General features: G+C 34.8%; 1 protein-coding gene across 16 annotated transcripts in view; it reads left to right on the top strand.

Moving 5' to 3' along the window:
* BAZ2B (bromodomain adjacent to zinc finger domain 2B) overlaps positions 1-15,396 on the top strand; it is a 299,743-nt gene that overhangs the window by 157,089 nt on the left and 127,258 nt on the right. For all 16 annotated transcript variants that reach the window (XM_057550749.1, XM_007183142.3, XM_057550748.1 and 13 more), the window contains one exon: positions 12,663-12,809. In XM_057550749.1, the coding sequence (XP_057406732.1) occupies positions 12,665-12,809 (145 nt within the window). In that variant the 5' untranslated portion in view covers positions 12,663-12,664. The remainder of the gene's footprint in view (positions 1-12,662; positions 12,810-15,396) is intronic.

The following is a 15,396-nucleotide window of genomic DNA, read 5'->3' as shown; positions in this document are numbered from 1 at the left end:
TCATGAAATTGTTTTTCTCTTGATGCTTTTAATATTCTCTCCTTGTCTTTAACTTTTAATATTTAGTTATAATGTGTCTTGGTGTGGGTCTCTTTAGGTTCCTCTTATTTGGAACTCTCTGTACTTCCTGGATATGGATATCTGTTCCTTTCCCAGGTTAGGAATTTTTCAGCCGTTATTTCTTCAAATAAGTTTTCTCTCCCTCTTATCCTTCTGGGATTCATATCATGTGAGTGTTAGTCCGTTTGATGTTGTCCCATAAGTCCCTTAAGCTATCTTCATTGTTTTTCTTTTTGTTTTGTTGTTTGTTTTGCTGCTTTGATTGGGTGAGTTTCACAGGCTTGTCTTCAAGTTGATTGATTCTTTCTTCTGCTTCATCTAGTCTACTGTTGCACCTCCTCCCCCCACACCCCCACCCTGTGTATATTTCATTTCAGTTCTTGTATTCTTCATCTCCGTGACTTCTGTTTGGTACTTTCTTATATTTTCCATCTCTTTGTTGAAGTTCTCACTGAGTTAATTCTTCTCCCCAGTTCAGTGAGTATCAGTATAACTATTACTTTAAACTCTTTATCACATGCATTACTTATCTCTGATTTTATGCTTTTTTTTCCCCTCAGGTTTTATCTTATTCTTTCATTTGGGACATATTTCTCAGTTTCTTCATTTTGCTTGACTCTCTGTGTTGGTTTCTATATAGTAGGTGAAACAACCACCTCTCCCATTCTTGAAGGAGGGGCCTCTAGTATGAGATGAACTTTGTTATTCAACACTGCCTCAGCTCTTGGTTTTCTCTCCAACCTTTGTGCTTGTCCAAATAGCCTATTTTTAATAGCTCCCAGCAGTTGAGAATGTTCTAAGATCTGTCACTGTCCTAAAGGGGAGGATCTCAGCACCTAGACCCTCAGACATCCGCTTTTATAAGTATGCAAATATATACAGTCCTGTGGGAGAACAAGTATAAGCCCTGCTTGCCACTAGAGCCAGGTGATCTAGAGGTGTCTCCTAGGCAGCAATCACAAAAGTCAGACCTCCAGATGAGTATATAAGCTCTTTTCTGGGTTTTACAGGCAAGCTGGAGTAAGGCAGTGGGAGAGTGCCAAGATGGTATCCACAGCTTACATTCCTTGAGAGCAGGTCTGTAGGCCACTAAATATGTGCCAGACCTGAAGTCTGCCCCTCAGGCCAGAGTTTCAGGACAAGCAAAGAGGCCTTCTTACAGAAAGACTGGGGGGTGTGCCTCAGTTCACTGTCTGCATAGTGCCATGGTGATGGTAGCCTGTCCAGAAACGTCTCTGCCACAGTCCCATAGGCTGCAAGAATGCAACCTCCCCCACACACATGTTCACCTCCTCCCCCCAGCCACCAGAGCCAGGTGATAAAGGGTGTTCCCTGGGTGATAGCGGCAAAAACTGGGCCACCAGACATAAAATCCAGGGCATCAGACATTTGTAATGTTCCCCTCCAGGAGACACTGACATTGTGAAGCATGGCAGAGGGTAAACACGAAGATAAGCCCTGCCCTCTGAGGTGTCTGGAAAGGATTACAGTCAGCCCCCAGGTGCGTGTTTATTTAGAAGCCTGCCCCTCAGTCCACAGGCATGATGATTAGCTAATAGGCCTTCAGAGAAAGACTGAGCTCCTGGGTCTGTTGTCTCTTGCTGTGCCCTAGAGGTGGTAGCTATTTAAGAACTCTTTCTTCATGGGTTATAGTCCTGTGGGACCCACAAGCATAAGCCCTACTGGCCACCAGAACCAGGTGAGGTAGAGGTGTCCCCTAGATGACACCCACCAACATTGGGGCATCTTCCTGGAGATACTGGTGCTCTGGAGCACAGCAAAGGGAAAATGTGAAGATGCAGCTTGCATCCCTGGTGAGTGTTCCAGCACTCTCCTAGATGTGTGTGTTAAACTAGGTATCTGCCCCTCAGGTGAGAGCCTCCTTCATTTTTTAAGTCTGGACACCATACACGGCCTCTTAGCTGGGCCCCGGGGTCTGAGCATGTGAGTTCTTTCAGAGGGCTTTCTCAGATCTCTACAGTCTTGTGGGTCTCAAGACAGGAGCCCTACTGGTTTTCAAAGTTAGATTTTTTTAGGGGCTCATGTCTCAAGCGTATGGGATGCCCGATGTGGGCTTTGTACCCTCAGCTCCTCAGGAAGAAGCTCCAGGTTTTGAGTTCCTTCTGCATTGTGGGTTGCTGCACCAGTGGTGGGGTTTATGGTGGGGTTGCATCCCAGCCTCTCCTACCCTCTTTGCTGTGTTTTTCTTCTTGTTTGCCCAATGTGTAGTCATCATTCACCCAGACTTTAGGTTTTTTTGAAAGGAAATTCTTCCATATATAGCGGTAGGCTCAGTGTGGCTGTGGGAGGAGGTGAGTTTGGGATTTTCTTATGTCACCATCTTGAACTGGGACTTCTGCACAACATTCTGAAAGATAATTTCTTGCAATAACAAACCTGTAGAAATCTTTTTTAAAAATTAGTTTAACTGTCATTAATACTAACACATTGTAAATTGTTCAAGTGGTTAAAAAAAAAAGAAAAAGATATATAGTGAAAAAGAATTCTCGCATCCTAGATTAATTCCCTAGTCTCTTTACCTAGAAGGAAACACAGTTGCCAGTGTCTTATATATTTTTCCAGAAATATTCTGAACATACATTCATGAGAACATATCCCTTTTTTTCTTTTTCACACATGAGATCTTGCTATTTCTTTTCTTCCTCACTTTACTCTTTTCATTCAGCAGATTAGCTAGTCTAGATCTACTTCATTCTTTGGTAACAGCTGCATAGTACCATAATTTAACAGTTTCTTACTGATGGAATTTTTTGTTTTTAAAAGTCTTTGCTGTTAATATGTTGTAATAAATATTCTTCACGTATATCTTTACCCATATGTGTGATATGGATAAATTGAAGACTTTTGAACAGGAGAGTGATAATATTACATAGAGTTAAGGTGACCAGGATAAAAATATTTCTGCATTGGTGTTCATAAACTTTTAGGCTCATTTTGTTCTTTAAGAAGTGTGCTGTTTTCCCTGTTAGGTTAGCTCTGCTTCTTCCCCATTGAAAGGGAGTTTTTATTCTAGTTTATAAGTCATGTAGTACTTGGCATCTTTCTTTCCTTGACTTCTCAGTATATGTAGATATTTTACATAGAGTTACTTGATTTCGGTTTTTTACCCTGTTTTATTTTTTCAATCTGTTACTTATCCGCCTCAGTTACTATCCAGAAATGTCTTAGAAATTTCAGTTAATTGTAATTGTGTGTCTTAGTTAAGCAAAGATTTGGGTCTTTTTGCTTGTTCTTTGGGACCCCTTGTATTTGTAGGTGAAAGGACCAATTAATCAGACATTGTCTCTCTTTTGATCCTTCTAACATTTCTATCCTTTTTAGAAATTAATTCTCATCAGTATTTAAATTCACAGACTCTACCTACAGTTTAGTTGATCTGTATATGTTAAATCTTGTTCAAATATTTCTTTAATATTCTTTTATATATTTTCTTATATCTTAGGATAACCTCTTCCTCACACATAGCTCATTGCAAAGGAATACTTAATCCTTTGGATGGAAAAGTTTACTCCCTGAGTAGATATTTACTGAGCAGTATGAAAATCAGTGCTTTACTCTTGGCTAATTTTCTCATCATCAAGTCTCTTGAGGTATAATAAAACAAGAGTAAATCTTTAAAGATTTAACAGAAATCTGTAATTTAGAATGACATACATTTGAAGATAGAACGAAGGCAAGTGGTAGGGAGGATAAGGGAAATGAGGAATTAAATTGTTAAATATGTTAATGCAATGTGAAGGTTTTTGGTTGTTGTTTTGTTTTGTTCTTTTTCATCAAATTGATATGGATTTGAGGGCTAGTTTAATTCAATCCCATCATTTTTCTGATAAGGAAACTATTATGTAGAGGTATTGTCAGAGACTTACTCCAGCTCACAGGCTGCAACCAGAGCACCTGATTGCCAGCCCACTTTTGTTTGGGGATGTAATTGCTTGACTGTTTACCGCAGTAGTTAAAAATGTGTCAAGCAGCAAAAGAAATTGATCCCTTTCATATATTCTTATTTTAAACCACAATATATTATACTTAATGAGTTGAAATAACTGTTTCTGAAAATGTAGGTAGATAAAAATGTTATAAATAGAATCATTTTCCTTCAAAAATATTCAGAAAATAATTTTGTTCATTGTCTGATAAGGTATTTCTGCCTCATCTCCTATTTCTCTAAATCCTTTAACAGAAAAATTTTTGTTTGTTGCTTGTTTTTTGTTTTTGTTTTGCTACGTAATATTTTGAAGTATTGTTTATCCAAATGTTCAGTTTCCTGTAAGTTATTTTTTAAATAGTTATATAAAAGCCTTTGTCAGAACTTTGAGAAAATAATTGATTTATAAAGCTCTACTGTTAGCGATCCTGCTAAAGCAAAAGAAGCAGCATAGTGACTGTCTCCTGATATTCTTCCCAATTATTGTTTTTCACGTGAGGTTATATTGTAAGGAAAAGTGAGCGTTTACCAAATCTACTTTTGTGCTTTGAGCTCCCACAGAGAACCTTTGGTATTGTTAGCAAAGATAAAGACATTCTAAGAAAACTCCTTGCAGAAGAAATATCTGTCTATTTATATATTTACTTTCTGAATCTTCAGTCTATTCTATAGTTATACTTTTAAAGGATTCATACAGGTGAAACAGAGGGCAGCTGATCTTGTTTATGTTTTGGAGCCAACTTGTCTTGCCCGTCCCTATTTGCACCTGTTCAGGTTTACACCTAGCAGCTGTCAGTGTTCATAAGCTCTATGTTTACAGAAAAAGGAACATTTGATATGTGTGAATTTGATTAGTATTATCATTAACAACTGATCATTGAATTTTTTTGGCATATATAAAATCATCATGCAGGGAAGAAGTTGTTTGTGGTAATTCTGATTTTTGTCTGTTCTCAGAATTGTTATAGGTAAATATCATCTCAGTAAAATACAGTAAATTCATGTTACCCAGTGTGCGCGAACATTATGATGTGCATTAATTGTATATTATACATGATCAGTTTTAAACAATTAGGACAAAATGTAAAATAATAAACTGTGGCGGTATGCTGATAAAGGTAGGTTGAATATAATTTTATCATTTATTGCAGTGGCAATAAATCAGCTTGAAATATCTTCTTATAATAATTATAAAGAACTGCTACTTACAGAAGCAAGAAAAACTACAATCCTGCAGCCTGTGGTCCAAAAACCACAGTTACAGAAAGACAGAGAAGATGAAAAGGCAGAGGGCTATGTACCAGATGAAGGAAAAAGAAAAAACCCCAGAAAAACAACTAAATGAAGTGGAGATAGGCAACCTTCCAGAAAAAGAACTGCTACTTAACAGAAAGTTTTGGTTGATTGAATTCCAAGTAATATAGTTTTTGATACTTTAGATCAGAATTTCTTAGATCAGAATTTCTCATCCTTAGCACTACTAACATTCTGGGCCAGGTAATTATCTCTGTGTGGGAATGTCCTGTGAATTGTAGGATGTTTAGCACCATCCCTGCCTGGACTCTTTCTACGTGATACCAGTAGCACCTTCTCAGTTATGACAATCAAAGCTGTTCCCAGACATTGTCAAATGTTTCCTAGTAGATGAGGGGGTATTACAGCATCACCTCTGGTTAAGAACTACTGCTTCAGACCATGGGAAAGATCTCTAATGGATCAAATCATTTAGAATCCCTTCATCATCGCACATTTTTCACCCATTCACATCAACAACTTTTTTTTACTGTAGTGTTATATGTTAATTTTCAGCTGTAGTAATCTTTACCCTACCTGATTAGCTTTGTAAATAAGAAAATTCTGAAGTTATACATTAGAAAATATCCTCTCATGAATGGCCTTAAGCTAAAAGACATACCTACTAATTGATATTCTCCCATAGGTGAGTGTGTTGTGGTTGCGATCATGTTCTTACAGTCTGTTCATTTTTATCTTGTGTCTGGGCTGGTTTTGGCCACAAAGAATTGGTTGGATGGTGTTTATTTGGAACGTGCGATGAAGGTGATATTCTTAACACACAGAGTCAGAATGAGAGGCTATTACAGGAGTGTAAGTATCAGATCTGAATGCTTTGGCCAGAACTGAAATCTGGGAATAGGTGGTTCTTGGATACTATTTTTATCTTAATGAATGTATTTTTCTAAGATGGTTTGAATAAATGGATTTCTGCCAACTTTTATGTAGTATGCTTGAATGATGAATAGTAACTGGTGATCACAGAGTAAATTTTTTCAACTGAAAATTAATATGTTAATTTTCATTTATATATGTGCTCCAGGTTTTTTGGAAAGTTTTGAGGTAAAACACCTTGCCATTTATACTTATACAATTGTGAGGCATTTTTTGAAAAATTTTTTAAAAATATTTTATTTTATTTATTTATCTTTTGGCTGCATTGGGTCTTCGTTGCTGGGGCTTTTCTCTAGTTGCGGTGAGCGGGGGCTATTCTTTGTTGCGGTGCCCGGGCTTCTCATTGCGGTGGCTTCTCTTGTTGCGGAGCACGGGCTCTAGGTGCACAGGCTTCAGTAGTTGTGGCACGCGGGCTCAGTAGTTGTGGCTCGCTGGCTGTAGAGTGCAGGCTCAGTAGTTGTGACGCATGGGCTTAGTTGCTCTGCGGCATGTCTGTTCTTCCCAGACCAGGGATCGAATCCATGTCCCTGCATTGGCAGACGGATTCTTAACCACTGCGCCACCAGGGAAGTCCTGAGGCATTTATTTTAAATCTTTCTTTTTAAATTTTTATTTGAATATAGTTGCTTTACAATGTTGTGTTAGCTTCTACTGCACAGCAAAATGAATCAGCCATACATATACATATATCCCCTTCCTTTTGGAGTTCCCTCCCATTTAGGACACCACAGTGCATTAGAGTTCACTGTGTATACAGTATGTTTCCATCAGTTGTCTATTTTATACATAGTATCAGTAGTGTATATGTGTCAATCCCAATCTCCCTATTTTAAATTCCTATCATAACTTATCTGGGTAAAAAATGTCAAACATGCTATGCATATACATATAACCTATAAATAGATGTGAGTCAGAAATATTTACTTGAAATGAATAATCTAAAAATACCTTTTACTGCCACACATACCCATGGATAATTATATGCACAGACATTCACTTATTAAAAACAATTGCTGACAATTATTGAATGCCAGGTATTCAGAACTTTATATGCATTATCTCATTTAATCTTCCCAGTTATACCTTCATACTACTCATGAGGAAACTGGAAGTTCACTGAAGTTACATAATTTATAAGGTCATAGCTAATAAGGTTCAGATACAGTTTTTAAACCCAGATAACATCTATTATCAAGTGTCTTAGTGATACAATGTAATCTCTATCTTCATTTCTTCAGAGTCTAAGTTTACACTCTTCAATCCCAATGCATGTATATATATATATATATTTTTTAAGTGCTTACTGTATGCCAGACTTTGTTTTTTCTTTTCTTTACTTTTTATTTTGAAATAATTTTAGACTTTAAAAACAGTTAAAAAGCAAATACATAGTATTCACCTATATTTTTTACCCAGCTTTCCCTAATGTTATTAATTTATATAACCATAGTACAATTATTAAAATTGAAAAATCAGAAAATTTACATTGGTACAATACTATTAACCATAAACTACATACCTTTTATGAATTTTACCAGTTTTTCCATTAATGTCCTTCTGTTCCAAAATCCAATCTGATCCCACATTATTTAGTTGTTGTATCTCCTTAGTCTTCAACCTATGGCAGTTCCTCAGTCTTTCCTTTTTTTCATGACCTTGATACTTGATGAATACTAGTCAATTATTTTGTATATGGTCTCTCAGTTTGGGTTTGTCTGATGTTTTCTCATGATTCCATGGAGGTTATATGTTATTGGGAAGAATACCACAGAGGTGATATGCTCTACTGAGCGCATCAGAGGATACATGATATCAATATGTTTTATTATTGGTGATACAGTTTCTCCACTGTGGTGTTACTCTTTTGCCCTTTTTAATTAGTAAATATCTTAAAGGGGATACTTTGAGACTATGCAAATCCCTTGTTTCTACTCAGACTTTCACCTACTGCTTTTAGCATCCTTTGGTGCACATGTATTTTAAACTTTCTCCCTTGAATAGTTCTTACAATATGGCAAGCCAATGATTGTTTTGTGAATTATTCACTGTTACAAAGGCATTGCCTTCCTACCTTTTAACTTTCAAATTGGTGGCTAGGATTCTTTCCAGAGTTAAGCTTAGTAGGGAACAATAGTAAGTAAAATCTGAATTCAATAATATTTAACTTAAAAAGAAAAACTTGATAAGCCAATCCTTGTTAATGCAAGCATAAAACAATCTTCATTCTAGAGTAGCAAAGGCTAGAGTGGATTTGTTACATTTCTTTAAAATGAAAAGAAAGATATCTATAAGATGAACATGGAATAGTTGACCAAATTTTGAGTTACTGGAACTAAGAAATACCTATTAAAACATGAGAAAAAAAGTTTTAACTTAAGGCCAGTGTAAGAAAAAAGTACTTTATGTATGAGAGGAATACTGGCTAGAAATATATATCTAAGATTAAAACAGTTGAAATAAAAGAATATATGAATAATGTATATAATAGAACTTCTAAGGAAAATGGCTGCATAAGCATGTTTTTTAAAAAAGAGGTAAACTTTTCCCACTTAAATGAACAGTAAGAACAACAAGAATAAATGAGAAAACTGCACTTTTACTGAAACTGAAAAAGGCCCCCAACCTCATACTACTAGCTCTAGTTCTACTCTTTTGTACTGCCAGGTTTCAATTTTATTTTACCTTTAAACAGTGTTATAATAAAGGAACTATTGGTACTTTATTTCTATAGAATAGAGTCTTAAAAGTAGATTGGTAGATCCAAGTACATGTATATTTTTTATTTTAATAAATATTTCCAGGAAGAGTAATCTCCAGTGAGCAATATGTAGAGACTGCTCATTATGCCTTCTGGGTATTCCTTGTTTTAGTCTTGGGTGAATTTATATCAACAGAAAGAAATATACCAAGAGCTCATAACCTACTATCCTATAAAAAGCAATGACTTTAATTCATTGAGCTTTTATATGCCAGGTACTCAGCTAAAGTGCTTATCTATATTATGTCCCAAATTACTTCTGCTGTGGAGTACAAAGGCAAATTTTTAAAAAAAAAAAACCCTTTCATTATTTTTTAAAAAAATAATACATTTACCAACTTCCAGTTACAAAATAAATGAGTCACAAGAATGAAATGTACAGCATGGGGAATATAGTCAATAATATTGTAATATCTTTGTATGGTGACAGATGGTAACTGACTTATCATGGTGATCATTTTGTAATGTATAGAAATATTGAATCACTATGTCATGCACCTAGTATTCACACGGTGTTGTAGGTCAATTTTACATCAATTAAAAAAAATTCTTAATTAACAAAATGAAAAATAAAATCATTGAGAAGCCCCCAAAATACATTTAAATAGTACATTTTAGAAATCTTTGAGACAGTAAGGTTACCAGCTCTAAATTTTTTAAAGTAGCCTTTTCCTGTAAACTCGATCTATGTTTTGGGTTTTTTTTTTTTTTTTATAAATATATGTGTTTTGTACTTAGTGAAATGAGACTTGCTGGTGAAGATAGTTTATAGAGGAAGTTGTCAGCCATGGACCTTGCTGTCAGACAGCCGTGTGTCTCAAAGCTTATTAGTAACTGTTTGATGACCCAAAATCTGCCTTTTAGGCATCAGTTCCATGTAGCCATCAGTACCAACTATGCCTCTCCATATTGAACACTGATAAAGAGAAAGAAAAATTCTTTAAGATTATGGGCATACTTGTTATAGCAGTTCATTATCTTTCGAGGTGATTGACAACAATGTCAGAATATGAAGAGAAGTTTTTGAATTGTAGGTGATTGGAAAACTCATTGAAACTGCCCTATTAATGACGCTATTGTGTCAACCTGAGATTACCTTTTTCATATGTATCTATCTTAGAAAAATCATCTACATACCATATGGATTCTCAATTATTTAAACATTAATCTTGCATTTTTTAATTGACCAATATTTTACTTTATTTTTTAAAATTTATTTTATTGAAGTATAGTTGATTTGCAGTGTTGTGTTAATTTCTGCTATGCAGCAAAGTGATTCAGTTATACATGTATATGTATTCTTTTTCATATTCTTTTCCATTGTTGTTTATTACAGGATATTGAATATAGTTCCCTGTGCTATACAGTAGGACCTTGTTGTTTATCCATTATATGTGTAATAGTTTGCATCTCCTAATCACAAACTCCCAACTCATCCCTCCCGCTCCCCCATGCCCTGCAACCACAAGTCTGTTCTTTATCTCTGTTTCTGTTTCATAGATAAGTTCATGTGTGTCATATCTTAGATTCTACATATAAGGGATATCATATGGTATTTACCTTTCTCTTTCTGACTTACTTCACTTAGTTTGATAAGCTCTAGGTCCATCCATGTTGCTGCAAATGGCATTATTTCATTCTTTTTTATGGCTGAGTAATATTCCACTGTATATGTATACCACATCTTCTTTATTCATTCATCTGTCGATAGACATTTAGGTTGTTTCCATGTCTTGGCTATCGTAAATAGTGCTGCTATGAACATAGGGGTGCATGTATCATTTCAAATTATAGTTTTGTCCAGATATATGCCCAGGAGTGGGATTGCTGGATCATATGGTAGTTCTATTCTTAGTTTTCTGAGGAACCTCCATACTGTTTTCCATAGTGGCTGCACCAATTTACATTCCCACCAACAGTGTAGGAGGGTTCCCTTTTGTCCACACCCTCTCCAGCATTTGTTATTTGTAGACTTTTTTTTTTTAATTTTTATTTATTTATTTAATTTTTATTTATTTATGGCTGTGTTGGGTCTTCGTTTCTGTGCGAGGGCTTTCTCTAGTTGTGGCAAGTGGGGACCACTCTTCATCGCGGTGCGCAGGCCTCTCACTATCGCGGCCTCTCTTGTTGCGGAGCACAGGCTCCAGACGCGCAGGCTCAGTAACTGTGGCTCACGGGCCTAGTTGCTCTGCGGCACGTGGAATCTTCCCAGACCAGGGCCCGAACCCGCGTCCCCCGCATCGGCAGGCAGACTCCCAACCACTGCGCCACCAGGGAAGCCCTTGTAGACTTTTTAATGATGGCCATTCTGACTGGCGTGAGGTAGTACCTCATTGTAGTTTTTATATACATTTCTCTAATAATTAACAATGATGAGCATCTTTTCATGTGTTAATTGGCGAATATTTTTAAATGAAATGAAATTATTTTTCTTAGAAAACATATAGTAATTATGTGAATTGGCTATAGAATTGCATGCAAAATTCTTTTTGTGATTAGATTATTTGAATGATGAAAGTTTACTTGTGATTGATCATAAGTTCATTTATGGGTGAGTAGTGTATTTTTTTGTCTCTTCCTATATATGTGTACTCTTTAAAGCAACTGTGAGCTTTACAGTTTCCTTGCTTAATTGTGGTATTAGTGTATGTAGAATATTAAAATGACCATAACCTATTCTAGATTTTAAAAATTAATTGAGATATAATTGACATATAACATTATATTAGTTTCAGGTGTACAACGTAATGATTCGATATTTGTATGTATTGTGAAATGAACACCACAAAAAGTTAATATCCATCACCACACAGTTACAAATTTTTTTCCTTGTGATGAAAACTTTTAAGATCTACTCTCTTAGCAACTTTCAAATGTACAATAAAGTATTATTAACAATAGTCACCATGCGGCCCATTACATCCTATGACTTACTTGTTTTATAATGGGAAATTTGTACCTTTTGACTCCTTCATCCATTTCCATTCTAGATTTTTAATATCAACATAAACTATTACAATAAGACCAATGTAAGGTTGTACCCAAAATAGCTAAGCAAATTAATAAAGATGCTTAGAGGTGGTTAAGTCATTATAAATGGATCATACTAAAGCCATTTTGAGACCATAGTTCAGACTAGACTCTAGTATAAACTCTAAAATGTATTTGTCTTTTTTGGGGGGGGGGACTCACTGTATTGGGGATTACCAGGTCAGATTCATGGATGTTTAAGACCTACAACTATATTGCTATCTGGATTTAGAAGACAGGGTTACAGTTCACTCAAATGTGGTAGTATCTTCTTGATTCATTAAGATAATATGGGTATTATGATGTAAGTGAATAGATCATGAGGTGATTTAAGAAGAATAAGAAGTTAATATGCTAATTTTCCTAAAGTTATGGCAACACACAGTTGTATGAAGTTACTGTATTCAAATGACTATTATTATTTTTCTATATAAGAATATTCTGCAAGTCTATTAGAAGAAGATTTGGTATATTTAACATGAAACTTCATAAACTGGTATTTTAAATTATATTATTTTTATTTATTTCATATTTTATCTCTCTGAAGAACATGTATTTCTAAACTTATTTCATATTTTAAAAAAGTATTCCTAAAAGTTTGACTTATTTTAAATATGTTTCATTCTTTTGCTTAATTCCACTATTTAATACTGTAAATTAACATTTGTCTCCCTCCCACAGATATGGAGTCTGGAGAACGGTTACCATCCTCAACAGCCTCCTCTGCTACACCGACTTCATCTTCTATACCTTCTGTGGCTTCATCAGTTTCAAAAGGCGGCCTTTCCACTGGAGCTGCTTCACTTAGCTCTACAATCAACCCATGTGGTGAATACCCTTTATTAGCTCAATTTTAGAATGCCATCCTTTTACTAATTTGCATTCATAGTGTTTTATTGAACTCTGAATAAAATGTTCTCATTACCTCTGGTGATCTGTTGAACAGTGGCTAGGTTAAACATTTAGTCTCTGCTTTTTCTGTATTTTATCAACACACTGGAGTAACACTACTTATTCCATGTTTTCTATGATTTTTAGAAGCTTTGAGAGTTCATCTTGATATCTTCCTTTGACCATTTTAATTAATAAATTAATACATGCAAACTCTTTTAAAACAATAGGCCCATGAGGGAGTGAAGAAATATAAAGGAATCCTTGATGGTAAGATAAGGTCCCAATGCCATGGACCCTTTGCCCTAAATTTGCTTCCAGTATTTGAAATGACCTTCACCAAACCCCAGCTACCCTAGTTCACAAGATGTATACTAAGGCATATCATTTACCTGATGGAAAATATTTTTAAAGTTTTAAATATTTTGAAAAATATTTTAAGATATTTGACAATTTTTTCTTAAACATGAATGAAGTTTATACTGCTAAAAAGGGAACTTTATTTCAGTAGTGAAAATATCCTCAATTTTAGTTTTATGTGGAAGGTATTTTTATTTACCCCTCAAAATCACTTTTTGCCCAAACACATGTTTGGATATTTGGTAGAATACATTCTATTTTTTTTTTTAACCTAAACTTGATTAACTTATTCCTTTATCACTAGGAAGATTTTTAATCTTAAATATATTTTATCTTATAGATTATTTCCTATGTATAAGCATTAGAACTAAATGATATTTCACTTTTTCAAAATTAGATTTATAATTTTGGGTAAATGAAATACATAAATATGGAATGTTTGCTGACGAAATACCCTAACAAATTGTCAAATATATATTTATTGAATTATTCTGATTTTTTTTCCAATCAATGGAATGACAAGGATGTCATTTTGTCATTTTATCAGAACAATTTTCTAACATTTTCTTAGTGATTATAAAATAACTAAAATAAAATACCATTACATTAAAAAAATAAATAAATAAAATTCCTGTTCTCCCTCACCTTATACAATCTTGGTTAAGGCATTCATTTAACAACTTCATCCACGTTTCCCTTGTGTATAAAATGATGGCTATATATAAAATGATGAATGCCTTTGATGATATGCTGTGTTCAAAAATAGTGATACCATGGTTGGCATTTTACCTTAAGTTTCTTTGTCTAAATGATTGCACACAGCTGTACTTTTGTAATTATTCTTTCGTGCTTTTTATAATTCTTCTCCTTTCGTTTGTGTCAGCTCCTTTCATTGTGTTCCTCCCATCTGCTGTCTTACTTTGTATTTACTTGTGAATTTGTATTTAAAATATATAATATTTCTAGGGAAATGTCCTTTTTTTTTAATGTTGAAGCTTTCAGTCCTTGAGTACAGAGCCTTGAGTTTTCTGGACCCTTTGCTACCACCTATTTCTCACTTAGTTTTCTGAATTAGTGACATTTGAATTGCTTATGATTCTGAGTAGTCACACGTTGGGCGCTATTTTTTGTTAGTGGTAGTTGAGAGTTGCAGAAGGGTGGGGTATGCTTAGTTGCTGAATAACATCAGAAATTTCCTTATCTAGAAAGGAATTAGTTTTCGTCATTTATTTGCAAGTAAAATAGGTGGTTGAGTTTTTATGTGGAGATACTTAAATTGAATGAAACTATAGTTTATTTCTATGTTTATTCCAAAATATATCACTTATTAACACATTATACCTTTAGTACCTACAGCATGAGTTTTTTTCACTTTCTAAGAAAATGATTTTTTGTTTTTAACATTCGCAGTGTTGTGGTTTATGTTTAAAGTAGAGCCTTACAATGCATGGAGAATGCTTAGTTGTCCTGCATAATTCAGTTTATCATATTTTCCTGTCTTCTCTTATTTGATTCATTGTTTTTGGCCTAGTCATTATCTGTAATTTTCTCCTTTTAAAAGTAAAATTATAGAGTGATAATGGGCCTAGCCTCTTTATTTTAAACAATTTGAATCTCCTCAATGTTTTTGATGTATAGAAACAACAAAAAAGAATTTTCATCTGTAAAATGGCAAAACCTCACCAGTTCTTTAATGGTCCCTTTGAGGACATTCTTTTGTTTTAAACAGTTATTTTAATTGGCCTTTCTCTGTCATCTTCATTAATGATATTTCTGTAGGAATTCCTCTGAGTTACAAAGGATTTAATTCAAGCCTACTTTTGAACTTTGAACGATCAACTAATTTCTTTTGAATCAACACCTTGTCAGGGTCTGGAAAGTATACATACCTACTGTTACTATTATGATGCTGGTAGAAGACGTGAGACTCCTAGGTCAGAGATTTTATTACTATAGCATAGCAAATAGCATAAACATCATGTTGGCATTGGCTCCCCATGTCTCCCAAGTCCCACAGGGGCAACACGGAGGGGCCCAGTTGAATCTTATGCATATAGTGGGGTTGTGTCACGGCTTAGGCAACCCGCTGCTTTTATAGTAAATGAAAGCAAAGCCGCTCTTTGTCTGGAAGGAAATGTCACCTCATCCATCAAGGTTGCTCACT

Source organism: Balaenoptera acutorostrata, chromosome 8 (genome assembly GCF_949987535.1).
Source record: "Balaenoptera acutorostrata chromosome 8, mBalAcu1.1, whole genome shotgun sequence".
In the NCBI taxonomy this organism is placed as follows: domain Eukaryota; kingdom Metazoa; phylum Chordata; class Mammalia; order Artiodactyla; family Balaenopteridae; genus Balaenoptera; species Balaenoptera acutorostrata.
Note: the sequence above shows the minus strand (reverse complement) of the source record. Positions and strands in the feature narration are given on the sequence as shown.